The 12,934-nt window shown below is 27.5% G+C and overlaps 5 protein-coding genes across 6 annotated transcripts; 2 read left to right on the forward strand and 3 right to left on the reverse strand.

Moving 5' to 3' along the window:
- The first annotated feature begins 1,272 nt into the window (after positions 1–1,272).
- LOC113553347 (MIP18 family protein galla-1) lies at positions 1,273–3,369 on the forward strand. The gene is made up of 4 exons (XM_026956644.1): positions 1,273–1,666; positions 1,737–1,816; positions 2,962–3,145; positions 3,219–3,369. The coding sequence occupies exons 1-4, from the start codon at positions 1,483–1,485 to the stop codon at positions 3,314–3,316; spliced, it is 546 nt and encodes a 181-aa protein (XP_026812445.1). The 5' UTR covers positions 1,273–1,482; the 3' UTR covers positions 3,317–3,369.
- A 489-nt stretch (positions 3,370–3,858) lies between these two features.
- On the reverse strand, positions 3,859–6,280 carry LOC113553302. The gene is made up of 3 exons (XM_026956566.1): positions 6,153–6,280; positions 4,161–4,405; positions 3,859–4,096 (listed from the first exon to the last, which is right to left on the reverse strand). The coding sequence occupies exons 2-3, from the start codon at positions 4,390–4,392 to the stop codon at positions 3,927–3,929; spliced, it is 402 nt and encodes a 133-aa protein (XP_026812367.1). The 5' UTR covers positions 4,393–4,405; positions 6,153–6,280; the 3' UTR covers positions 3,859–3,926.
- LOC113553301 lies at positions 4,448–5,981 on the reverse strand. Of its 2 annotated transcripts, none has more exons than XM_026956563.1 (2): positions 5,964–5,981; positions 4,448–5,518 (listed from the first exon to the last, which is right to left on the reverse strand). In XM_026956563.1, the coding sequence occupies exon 2, from the start codon at positions 5,479–5,481 to the stop codon at positions 4,705–4,707; it is 777 nt and encodes a 258-aa protein (XP_026812364.1). In that variant the 5' UTR covers positions 5,482–5,518; positions 5,964–5,981; the 3' UTR covers positions 4,448–4,704. The 2 variants fall into 2 exon arrangements, with proteins under 2 accessions (XP_026812364.1, XP_026812365.1); XM_026956564.1 differs by lacking the exon at positions 5,964–5,981 and adding an exon at positions 5,541–5,574 and having other exon boundaries at positions 4,448–5,467.
- A 200-nt stretch (positions 6,281–6,480) lies between the features above and the next one.
- Positions 6,481–9,560, forward strand: LOC113554923 (DNA replication licensing factor MCM4). The gene is made up of 2 exons (XM_026959021.1): positions 6,481–6,697; positions 6,774–9,560. Exon 2 carries the CDS (start codon positions 6,776–6,778, stop codon positions 9,428–9,430), a length of 2,655 nt encoding a protein of 884 aa, XP_026814822.1. The 5' UTR covers positions 6,481–6,697; positions 6,774–6,775; the 3' UTR covers positions 9,431–9,560.
- Positions 9,561–9,563: 3 nt separating this feature from the next.
- Positions 9,564–12,866, reverse strand: LOC113554924 (dnaJ homolog subfamily C member 2). The gene is made up of 3 exons (XM_026959022.1): positions 12,707–12,866; positions 12,255–12,547; positions 9,564–11,490 (listed from the first exon to the last, which is right to left on the reverse strand). The coding sequence occupies exons 2-3, from the start codon at positions 12,485–12,487 to the stop codon at positions 9,993–9,995; spliced, it is 1,731 nt and encodes a 576-aa protein (XP_026814823.1). The 5' UTR covers positions 12,488–12,547; positions 12,707–12,866; the 3' UTR covers positions 9,564–9,992.
- Positions 12,867–12,934: the final 68 nt, after the last annotated feature.

The raw sequence follows: 12,934 nt of genomic DNA on the forward strand, positions 1-12,934 counted from the left end.
TATCATACAAATTTATAATTAATAAGTATTTGTATTTTTGTGTAGCAACTAACAATAATTACAAATATTAAGAGGACGTGTCACTTGAAAAAATTCTTTAAAAACATGTGTATGCGTTCAAATAACATGGGTTACTGAGTGGTTTTATCGTAAAAATACCTATGAACAAAATTTGAAAATGACAGAGGAGATTTATATCTGGTTGCGTAAAAGGCCGATTTTTGAAATTATGATTTTTAGTCCTAAAAATAACTGTTTAAAAAAGTATAAATAAACGGGTTTCATTAATTATGTTATATTTCATAAAATTTAAATATATCAAAAATCGGATATCTTACGGAACTAAAAAAAAATCTACTCTACAATTTTGTTTATAAGTGTTTTTAATGTATGTATAAGGCACTATAAAGGTACATCTCTAGTGCTCTACAGGCATGTACACAAAAAAAATTTCGGGGGTGGGGGCAAAATGTAGTAATACAAATTGTGCCGCAACATAATAAAACAATTTTTCCATCGTTAATCGAAATCATTTCGGGGGGATTAACCCCAAAAAACTCCCCGTATACGTGCCTGGTGCTCTAGTTCTTATAATAAAACAACTCAGTAGCCCAGTGCCGTATTCAGGGGGAGGGGCTTTTGGGCTTAAGCCCACTCCGAAATCTTTTATTTTAAATAAAATGTGTATATATATGTTTTTAAATTATTTCTTATTTTCCTATAGAGTTAAGTATGAATGTTTAAGCCCCCCCCCCCCCCCCGAAAACAAATCCTGGGTACGGCATTGCAGTAGCCCATATTACTTGAACGAGTTGAACGTGTAAACTATGTTTTTTAAGAAAAATGCATACAGTTACTATACCGACTAAACCGACTAGTGCACTGGGTGCTGCTCCATTTTTATTATGGCAACGTTCGATTACATTCGTACATTCGTTACCCCCGACTTGCTAAGACTACCGCCTCCAAGTTCCCTTGGCGTACGCATGGGTGGGGGGGTGTCAGGGAGATATGACACCCCGCTTAAAAATAAGTATCTAAGTATCTGTTTAAATTATGAAGTGATTACTAAAAAAAAAAAGGTTTTTTTATTATTCATGCATATAATTATTTTTTAAGACACTCCGCTTAAAAAAAGCCTGCATACGCCACTGCCAAGTTCATATTATTCAAAACTGGTTTTTTTGACGAGTACGCAAACAAATATTATGATTTATGACGATATCACGGACGATATATAAGAACACTGATATAGTTATCATTTATCAACAGTTATTGTTGTTGATACTTAATGGTTATACAATCATTTGTATTGTATAATTATTAATTTGTATTATTTGATTTATTTGTAATCAGTAATCACTAAATGCTAACTATGTGCGAAACGAAAAAAATTTAAAACACTGTCTAATTATAAAAACAATTTTGTGCATAATATTTTTATTTTTATCGAAACCGAAGTCTAAAGAAAAATATTTGCTCATGATTTTGACTATAAGTAGTTTGTTGATGATGTTTGCTAATCTCATGCAACAAACAAAAAAAATTATTCAAGAGAAGTATTTAAAAAATGACAGTGGAAATACGACGGCTACCACGATTGAAATCGAGGCTACAGATGAACAACTCGAAGAAAAAACTCAAGAATTGAAGGACCAAATATTTGGTAGGTATCTTCAATGTTTGATACTTACACATACTACAAATTGGTTTAACAATTGTTTTTGAACAAACAGATATTATTAGAACAATCAAGGATCCAGAAAAACCAGCTACACTGGAAGACCTTAACGTTGTGTATGAAAATGGAGTAGAGGTCAGTATTCAAAATAGTGATTTTATTTGGTAAACAGGTATGATTATTTATTCATTCATTTAAGTGACACTTAAAGTTGTGCATATAAATAATCTCTTTGCACTACACACCCAACTCTATGGGATTAGTCATTATTGTGGAAAATTACTAAGTAAACTATTAAGCATAACTACCAAGTGTGGTGGACAAAAAAAAAATAAAATTTTAAAATACTTACTTAATTCTGTTCTTCAATGTACAGTAAAACAAATCATTACATTTATTTATATATTTTAAAATACCAGACTGGTAGAAATGTAGAATTAACAATGAATCTATACAAATTCATTATGCAGGATTGAATATAAAAATATTATATTAAATCAGTGACATAATTAGGAATTTTCATTGAGGGTCCATTTTTTTTTAGTAAATAAAAGTGAACCACTTGTAAAATAAGTTAAGAGGATGTTATACCTGCATATTTTGTCTCTGTATTACTAACATACATCATACCATATTTGCATTAACAGAATACATTTTGTGATGTTAGCTTTAATATTAGAGTAAATTTACCTATTATAAAATTTGAAGCTAAGAATATTATCTAGTATATAAATTAAAGTTGTAATATTTTACATAGCTATAACTCACTTTAAAATCATTATATCAATAAAAGTATATGACATTTTTTAGACAATATTCTTAGCTATAAATTTGATACTAAGTAAATTTACTCTAATAATAAAGCTAACATTATAAAATGTGTTCTACTGGACAAAATTTGGCTATGATGTATGTTAGTAAACTCTAATAAGAAAACACAATTATTTATAATATTATAGTTGGATTACTATTAAATTATAAATATTGAAAAGTATTAGTAAAATAAGGCTCTGTGGGGAAATATATCTCCATCATCAACCTTTAATTACTCTCATGTTGTTGTACTATAACATAACTTACTATTAATTTAAAAAATATATATGTATAAATGTATAATATTAATATCTATAAAAGAATTATTGAACATTCATCATTTATAATTATGCCATACTAGCCAAATTGATTATTTTTATGTGTCAGAATCATTATATTAATGAATAATTTTACCTGTTAACATTTGGAAATCACTAAAAAGACAACTTTGAAAATAATAATTACAGGTAATTAATCAAAGAAACTTAAAATTATATACTGTTCGAATTGAATTTAATCCTACAGTACCACATTGCAGCTTAGCTACTTTAATTGGCCTTAGTATAAGGATTAAAGTTATAAGATCTATTTTAGAGAATGTTAAATTGGATATATACATTAAAGAAGGTGCTCATACAACTGAAGAAGAAAGTAATTATATGTTTATTAACTATTATTTGTTTTTGTAACAAATTATCAATACATTAAGTCATTATATTTATAGTTAACAAACAAATAAATGATAAGGAACGTGTTGCAGCTGCAATGGAAAACCCTAGTTTAAGAGATGTAGTGGAAAAATGTATAAAAGAGGAAGAATAAAAGATTATAGTATATATTATGTATATTATTTATATTAAAAGTTTATACGATGGTGTATGCCTTGTTAATGATATATTAAAGTAAATTGTATTGAATAATTTAAATTATTTGTAAATATTATTACAATCTTGTGTTTTATTATAATATTTAAAAATTTGATTATACATTTATAAATTATAATCACAGAATGCAATATGATTTTTATAAATAGAAATACTTAAAAGAATATACTTTGAAATATGAAATTAATAACAATGTTATCATACACAAGTTCATCAGTAAGTAAGAAACCTAAAAAGTGATAGTAAAAATATTAAATAATTACCCAAATCATTATTTAAATTTTTATATTTTTTCAAAAATGTTTTAAACTATATTATGTAAGAATATACATATATAAAACTATTAATGTTGTTGAAATAATCAGTGTTTTTTAATAGAAGAATTATACTTAAATAGCATAATATAAACTATATATTATATTCGTTTAATTATTTAGATAAAAATTTACCTGACTGCGTTAAAATATAAATAAACTAATATATTATATTCCAAATAAATCATTTTATTTTCATTTAAATTAATATATTACAAATAAGACACTTATATTTTAATCAGTTATACCAAGAACTTGATTCATTGCTTGCATTTCCTTTCTAGTGAGTGGATTTAAAAATAACCCTTTCACTGGTTCTTTATATTCCATATCATTCAATTTATTCACATTAACTTTAATGTTGCTTCTAAGAATATTCATACGATTATTTAAAGTAACTTGATCTGAAAATTATTTTTGTATTTTTGGGTAAAAAAATTATCAATTAATAAAACAATATAAGTATACCTGCTTGTAGCATATTTTTAGCTTTTTCAACAGAAACTTTTACCAAGGATAATCCAACTGCCATCCATATCTTGTCTTCAGGTTTTTCAGAGTTTGTTAATGCTCTAATAGCCATTCGGTTACTATTTCTACTTTTATCCAAAGCAACCATTTCACTTTTAATCAGAAGTATTTTTTCTGCTTGTCTTTCTACTTGAAATAAATATTCCATTGTTGTTTTTTCATCGTTCATAATGAATTAATAACTAAAAAAGAAAAAAATTAAAAATGGTGGTTTAAAATATTTTGTAATAATATTTATTTATCAACTCATCATTAGGTAGGTAGATTACAATAATAATTTGTGGTTCAATATTTTGACCAATTTGACAAAAAATGATAGATATAAACACAGTTTTAAAAAATATGTATATACATTTATTGCTACTAAAAATAATAAGAGTAATTAAAAATAGTGTAAATTTTAATTACAACAAAAGTATATAAATAATAAAAATAACACTATTTGATACATTATGTTGAATCAGTTACAAAATTATATTTTCTAAAGTTTTTCCATTAATTTTTTTGTTATGGACTTCATTGTTTGCTCTGCTATTTGTACTGCCATCATTGCTTGATCCATATTTGGTGGTAGTCCATGGTACATTTTTTTCTGTGCAGATTTTAATTCAGAAGTTTCTGAACAGATTTTTTCTTGTTTCTGTTCAATGTCTGTTATTTTTTTGACCAATTTCACTATCGCATCACAGTCGTCCACAGTTTGTATACTTTCAATTGGTTTAATATTGATAGGTTCAGCTATATAGCCTACAGGTAAGTAGTTTATATTAGATAATTCACATTTAAGATCATTTTGTTGTTCGATTACTATTTTTAATTTATTTAAATATTCATCAATGTCATCAATTAATTCTTTTTGTTTATTACATTTTTCAATAACTGACAAATATTTAGTGAATATGCTATTTGCATTATAATCATCAATACCAGTTTCTTGTAGAATGTTTGCTGCATATTCTAACTGCACATTTTTTGATAAAAAATCAAGAGAAATTCCAGTCTTATTTGAGAAAAACAATTTTTCATTTTCCACGGATTCTTTGAAATTTAAAATTTTTGTAGCATAGTTATTGTTTTCTTCTTCATTGGATAATGTGTTGACAATATGTTCCATTTTATTGTATAACTCATTGTTATCTTTCAATTGCTTGACCTTATCACAACTGACTTGAAATTCGCTTATTATTGATTTCATTCCAAGATTTAATTTTTCTGTACCCGTAGTTTTTGATGTTGATGCCATTCTATTTGTTGACATAGAAATATTTAAATTTTAATATATTTACTTACTCAATCTGTCAAAATAAAAATACATACATATGCTTAGAATTTCATATAAATCATACATCCTGTTTGAATTAAATTACTCAAATTAACCATATTTTGTTTCATTTTACTTTAAAATAATTAGAAAAATATAATTATTTGGAGCATAATAAATTATTTAGATTGTGTATGGCTGATATAATAATCATTTACATACACTATTCTCTATTTATATATCTATGTATTAAAAAAAAATCTAATTAGAATTAAGTAAAATAATGATTATTTTTGGTCAAGATTTTCATATTAACTAGGTATATAGAAATTATTAACTCTTGAAAATTAATTATACATAATTTTCATAACTATGCAAAGGGAAATTAACTAAGAGAAAATAGAAAGTAAATTAAAAATATGTAATATATAACTGTTTAGTGTGTAAATTAAAACCATAAAATATTTATTATTTCATACCTAACCAATATTTTTAATTATATATACTTTTTTTTCTGCCAGTTCATTATATTTTCCAAGAATAATATACTAATTAAAACTATTCGCTGAGTTATAAAACTCTCAGATATCGTGTAATAAAGTAACTATGGATTGAAAAGTTAAAATAAAAACATATTATTATACTACATATGTTATAGTTGTACTTACATCAAAAAAAGTTTAAAAAGTAAGATATAAAAACAAAATATAATTCACAGTTTTACAATTTAAATTTCATAAATATTTTTTTAATATTTAAACCGAATACCATTACTCAACAAAAAATGGAAATTGACAGTTAAGCAGTCATTTTTATCAGATAACATAAATTGAAATTTTTATTTTTTATCAGTGTATGTGTCTTATAAGTGTTGATAAGATTTGTGATGGTATGATAAATGGCTAAACTGATTAATAACCTTTAAAAATATCATCTATGATTTTATAATTTCTCTTTATTTTGCCGCCAATTTTGTTGATATATTAATATTTATTATTGTTACTTTGTTAGTTATGTCTTATGTATGTTTAGTTATTGTTGAAGACAACTGAGGTCAAGACGTTAAGACTCGAATTTGCGACAATGATTTCATAATTTTCATGTTTTTTATGATTCTTGCCGATTAACAAATTATAATATTAGCATACACTTTATTTTATAGTTACAATAGCACTGAATATTATATTTTAATTTGTGGTTCTTGAAGGTTCAGGTAAATACAACTATATTTATATAACTTATACTTTCTTGAAGAATATTATGTTTCATTAATTGTATTATAATTTAAGATATGTCTGGTCGCACCCCCCAAAGAAATGGTAACACTACGCCAAGAGGAGGACAAACTCCTTCTCGAAATAGTGCTGCTACTCCAAGAGGACAAACTCCTCGAAATAATGCCACTACTCCAAGAGGTGGCAGAACTCCAACAAGAAATGGTACTACTACTCCAAGTGAAGGAAGGACTCCTTCCAGAAATAACATGACTCCAAGAGTTAATGGTCGTTCACCTCGTACTAGAACACCTGGTTCTGTTTCCAGTCGTCGTTCAGGTGCTATAGTCTCTGAAGCATCCTCACCAGCTCGTCGTTTTATGACGAGTCCTTTGCAAGGTTTACGTACCAGTGAAGTAGACCTTAGTTCTCCTATAAATTATGGCTCTCCTCTAAGTTCTGTAGATTCTCGTGCTACAGGTTTCACAATGCGTAGTGGTGGTTCAGTTCAAAGAAATAACTTATCAGTTAATCGTCGGCAAAGGCAAGTGGATATAACAAATTATGAAAATGGAGCTCCTCGTCCTGATAATGAAAATCAAGATGTTGCTCCCAATTTAGTCATATGGGGTACAGATGTTGTAGTTGATAAATGCCGTTTAAGATTCCAAAATTTCATTGAAACATTTTGTGTCGATGAAACTGAATTGCCTCATTATATGGCTAAATTAAGTAATGTTTTGGAAATGGAAATCCCATATGTTGATATTAATTGTGCTCACTTACATCAATTTGATTCTGAACTTTATCAACAATTAATATGCTATCCGCAAGAAGTTATCCCAGTATTTGATACAGTTGTTAATGAAGTATTTTTCACTAAATATCCAGCTGCTGACTTGACACATGTCACTAAGGCTCTTCAAGTGCGTCCTTTTAATGTACAAAAAACTAAGAATATGCGATTTCTTAATCCCGAAGATATGGATCAGCTAATAACTGTTTCAGGAATGGTAATTCGATGTAGTGATATTATACCTGAAATGCGTGATGCATTTTTCCGATGTATTGTATGTTCTTATACAACTATTGTAGAAATTGATCGTGGTAATATTGCTGAGCCAACTCTATGCCCCCATTGTAATACTAATCATTGTTTTGAATTAATACATAATCAATCTAATTTTACTGATAAACAATTGACTAAACTTCAAGAATCCCCTGATGAAATGCCTGCTGGTCAGACTCCACATACTGTAAATTTATACTCCTATAATGAGCTTATTGAAACTGTGCAAGCTGGTGACCGAGTATCTGTTACTGGTATTTATCGAGCAGTTCCAATGCAAGTAAATCCTAGAATGAGAAACTTCCGAAGTGTATACAGGACTCACATTGACATTTTACATTTTTTAAAAAGTAATGATAGCCGTATATCATTTGCTGTTGAAGAAAAAAATAAAATAAGCGAGGAACGAATTGAAATATTACGACAATTATCTAAGACAGTAGATATCTACGATAGACTGTCAAATACTTTGGCACCTTCTATATATGAAAATTGCGATATAAAAAAAGGTATACTTATGCAACTATTTGGCGGTACTCGAAAAACCTCTAAAAAGAAAAATCATTTAAGATCTGAAATAAATATACTGTTATGTGGTGATCCAGGTACAAGTAAATCACAATTTTTATCTTATGTTTATGATATTGTACCTAGAAGTCAGTATACTAGCGGTAAAGGGTCTTCAGCTGTCGGTATGACGGCCTATGTAATTAGAGATCCAGAAACCAGACAATTAGTTTTACAAACCGGGGCTTTAGTTTTAGCTGACAATGGAGTTTGTTGCATTGATGAATTCGATAAAATGAGCGAATCGGCCAGGAGTGTATTGCATGAAGTTATGGAACAACAAACTTTGAGTATTGCCAAAGCAGGTATTATTTGTCAATTAAACGCTAGAACTTCCATTTTAGCTGCAGCAAACCCATGTGAATCACAGTGGAATAAAAATAAGACTATAATAGAAAATATACAACTCCCTCACACTCTATTATCCAGATTTGATTTAATATTTTTAATGTTAGATCCACAAAATGAACAGTATGATAGAAGATTAGCCAATCACTTGGTATCTTTGTATTACAAAAACGAACATTACGAACGTGATGAGCAAATGGATACTAGCTTACTTCAAGATTATATAACTTATGGACGAGAAACATTTCAACCTATTTTAAATGAGGAAAGCAGGCAAAAACTTATTCAGTATTATGTAAACATGAGAACTGTTGGAAGTGGTAGAGGACAAGTATCAGCATATCCAAGACAGTTAGAATCTTTGATTCGGTTATCAGAAGCTCATGCTAAAATGAGATATTCAAACATTGTGGAAATTAAAGATGTTGATGAAGCTTGGAGATTATATAGAGAAGCACTTAAGCAAAGTGCTACAGATCCTCTTTCTGGAAAAATTGATGTTGGAATATTGACAACAGGATTGAGTTCAGCTGCTAGACAAAGACGACATGATCTTGCAGAATATTTGGCCAAAGTGATATCAAGCCAACCAAAATCTACTATATTTAACTACCAAAAATTATTAAGTGAAACTAAATTAGCTTTTCAATTTCAAGTAACCCGAGATATGTTTAATGATGCTCTTAAGGAAGTGCAAGATTTGGGGCAAATTATAGTTACAGGAACAACCACAATTCGTAGTATTTAAGTTATTCAATAGATTATACTTTTTTTCAGATCATTAATAATTATTGTTTTAATTATTATTAATGATATGTGTATTTTTTATAATATTTTATGTATGTAGGTATCAAAATCATTAATAAAAAAATTCATTCAAACATTAACAGATAGTTGCTTTATTGACAAACTTCTTCCACTCCTCAAAATGTTCAACTGTTAATTAATTTTGGATTGTAAGTAATATGAACATAAGTAATAAAAAAATAATATTTATACTTCATAATGTATATATACATTTTTAAAAATGATAAAGTAATTTCACTTGTTTTCGATCAATATCTTTTCTGTAGTGTATGAGGGACTCGCAGAACTAAATTTTATGTGTTTTATAATAAATAGGTTACACCTTAAGAAAAATGAATACATTTTACAAGTTATACTGTGTCAAATAATTAATGGCCATTAAAACTATATTGAGTTAAAAATTTAATTTTGTTCAAAAATATTAACAAAACAAAAAAAAAATTTTAAATAAAAACATCATTAAGTTTTGTTAACATGTATTCAAAATAATAGTTAATAAACTTTTACACTTGAGCAGCTTTTTTGGCTTTTACTATTTCAACAATTTCTTTATATCTTTTCATACATTCCTTTTTCGTTCTTGTTGGAACACATTCTGCTATTCTATCCCAACGTTCTTTTACTGCATTTGGATACGTTTTAAGAGCTTGTTCCAATAATTTTTGCTCATCTGCTGACCATCCAACTGGACGTTCTGAAACCACTTCAGGTATTTGTGATTCACATTTTTTTTCCTTTTCAAATTGATCATATGCATTGGCGTTCATTTCAGATTTTAAAGCATTATCAGTGTAGTTAGTACTTTGAAGAGATTTAGCTTTTGCTAATACTTGTTTGGCATTTCGTTCACCATTCTTACTATGTTGATTGATAAAATTTGCAACAGCTTCCCAACGTTGATTTGTACCAGCTGGAAACAAATTTACTGCTTTTATCAATAATTGAACATCATCTGTTTCCCAATCATTATTATTTTTTTCAACAATTTTGGTATCATTTTTAATAACATTATTCATTTCAACCCTACATTCCATTTGTTTAAGTTTTTCTATTAATGCTTTACGACCTTCTATTTGAAGAGCACCGGCCAATTGTTTAAGCTGTATGGCAGAAAGTTGATCACAAATTTTTTCAACACCAGACATTATTTCAATAACATTGTCACCGTTTTGTATATAATAATTATTTGTTTTGCATAAATCTCTTATATGCTTACGTTCCTTTTTCAAAGCTTTCTTTTGACTATCTTTTTCTGCCTTAAGAGCATTTCGTTGTGCTTTTTCTGCAGCTTCACGTTCTTCTTTTTCTTTTTGTACTTTAGCTTCTTCTTCTTCTCTTAACCTAATTTCTTCTTCTTGTTTTTGTCTTATTGCATCTTTTTTGGCTTGTTTCACAGCTGCTTTACGTTCTTGTTCTTCCTTTTTAAATTTTAAAAGTCTTGGATCATTAGCATATGCTAAGTCAACTAACTGTCTAATACGAGTACTCTCTTCTTTTTTTAGCTTAGTACGATTTGCACGATTCTGTTTTTCAATCCATCTTCGTTCTTCACGATCTGAGGCCTGTTCACGATCTTCTTCATCAAGATATGAAAATTCTCTCCATGAATTGAAACCATACCAAAAATTGTAGAAACGATCAACATGGTCACGGCTACTATTTATATCTCCTAAAAGGGGTACAGAATTTTGTTCTGACCACATACTATTACGAACAAATACCGGTCCAAATAGTTCAAAAAAGTCAGATTTTTTTGCTGTTTCTTTAGAAGGAATACTATTGTCAAATTTAGGATCAATTGAATCATATGCACGTCTTTTAGTTTTATTTCCAAGAGTTTCCCAAGCCTTAGTGATGCATGTAAAATAATCATCATCTCCTTGAACTTTCTCGCCAAGCTTTTTTCTTTTATCCGGATGATGATTAAGAACTCTACGCCTATAAGCAGTTTTGATTTGTGCTTCAGTGGCTTTATATCGTAATTTTGATAGTCCTAAAACTCTGAAATCAGATAAGAAAAAAAAACAATAATTTCAATTTAATTATGATAAAAAAAAAAAAAACACTAGATAAAATAAAAAAATTATTTTGAATTACAACAAGTTTGCACTCATTTTTGAAAATAGTACAAGCCAACAAATATTAGCACAATAAAAATGTAATAGTCAAATTTGATTTCAACTACTTCAGATCTCACCATTGTTAGGATTTTTTAAATATTGTAAAAAAATGCTCACGAGCAAAATATTCATAATAAAAATTGTGTACCTAATATTATATTACATTTATATGTAGATTGTTAATAATAGCAAAATTGAAAAACTCAGTTTTAAATAATTAATATGATTTACGTGGACCTATTTAAGCATATTATTAACAGTAGGCACAGAAACAAAATTTGCAATTTTTTTTTATTATACTTATAAAGAGCTAACGTTTTATGTTTACATAATTTAACAAAATTATCCGATTTGTATATTAACTAAAATTGATGGTATAATACTATAATATATTTGATTAAAAAGAAAATAGTAAAATAATTTATTGTTTGTTTCTCTTTATGACTAATATGTTAAGTAAAATATTGGTTATAACTGTTGTAAGTTACAACCTGGAAACAGAAATTGAATACAATTTTGAGATTTTAAACTTTTTGTAATGAAACATGAAAAATTCATTCATCATACTACTTGTTTATAGTCTGTTTTTAAAAATATATATCCTAATCATTATTCATAATAAATGTATATATATTGAATAATTACTGATAATGATCTTGATCTTTCCATTCCTTAGGATCTAAAGTTTTTAGATAAATTGTATCGGCTTGACTTTCTTCATCGATAAATGATTCATTTGTATCTTCTATTTCTTCACCATTAGTTAAACATTTATCTTGAACAGTTGAGCCTGATAAATATCTCAATATCCATGGTCCGACTGTTTCAACTGTACGATGTTGAACATTTAATATTGATGGTTTCTCTTTGTCTTTCATTATATATTTAAGTAATTTGATGACGTACTATATTCACAATCAAATTTATATACGCATAATCTGAAATAAAATACACACACACACATATATATATTATATATTGACTAAAAAAAAATTTTACCATGTAAAACATACCTATATTATTAACAATAACTTAAGTTAAGTTGACACAATTTCTTATTATATATCAAGTTTATAAAACCAAAAAATTGTACTTACCCTTAATATGTAAATTTGTAAAATAACGAACTAAATGTTAATTGTAAATATATTATAATTAATTATGCACTATGAGGACTCCAACCAATTTGAAATTCTCAAAAAAAGGAATTTTTTTGAATATAGCAATTCTTGTCTCGGAATTTGTAGGTTAGGTGCTTTGAACAACTCAAGGACATTTAACATAATATATAATATGTGAAGATTCATAAATTTACAACGTCTTTG

This window comes from Rhopalosiphum maidis, chromosome 2 (assembly GCF_003676215.2).
Source record: "Rhopalosiphum maidis isolate BTI-1 chromosome 2, ASM367621v3, whole genome shotgun sequence".
Lineage (NCBI taxonomy): Eukaryota > Metazoa > Arthropoda > Insecta > Hemiptera > Aphididae > Rhopalosiphum > Rhopalosiphum maidis.

Coding starts and splice junctions, on each gene's coding strand:
- LOC113553347 (XM_026956644.1), top strand. CDS start 1,483: ATGATTTTGACTATAAGTAGTTTGTTGATGATGTTTGCTAATCTCATG. Junction 1,667..1,736: donor ATTGAAGGACCAAATATTTG/GTAGGTATCTTC, acceptor TTGAACAAACAG/ATATTATTAGAACAATCAAG. Junction 3,146..3,218: donor TCATACAACTGAAGAAGAAA/GTAATTATATGT, acceptor TTATATTTATAG/TTAACAAACAAATAAATGAT.
- LOC113553302 (XM_026956566.1), bottom strand. CDS start 4,392: ATGAACGATGAAAAAACAACAATGGAATATTTATTTCAAGTAGAAAGA. Junction 4,097..4,160: donor TAAAAATATGCTACAAGCAG/GTATACTTATAT, acceptor AATAATTTTCAG/ATCAAGTTACTTTAAATAAT.
- LOC113553301 (XM_026956563.1), bottom strand. CDS start 5,481: ATGTCAACAAATAGAATGGCATCAACATCAAAAACTACGGGTACAGAA.
- LOC113554923 (XM_026959021.1), top strand. CDS start 6,776: ATGTCTGGTCGCACCCCCCAAAGAAATGGTAACACTACGCCAAGAGGA.
- LOC113554924 (XM_026959022.1), bottom strand. CDS start 12,487: ATGAAAGACAAAGAGAAACCATCAATATTAAATGTTCAACATCGTACA. Junction 11,491..12,254: donor AAAGATCAAGATCATTATCA/GTAATTATTCAA, acceptor ATCTGATTTCAG/AGTTTTAGGACTATCAAAAT.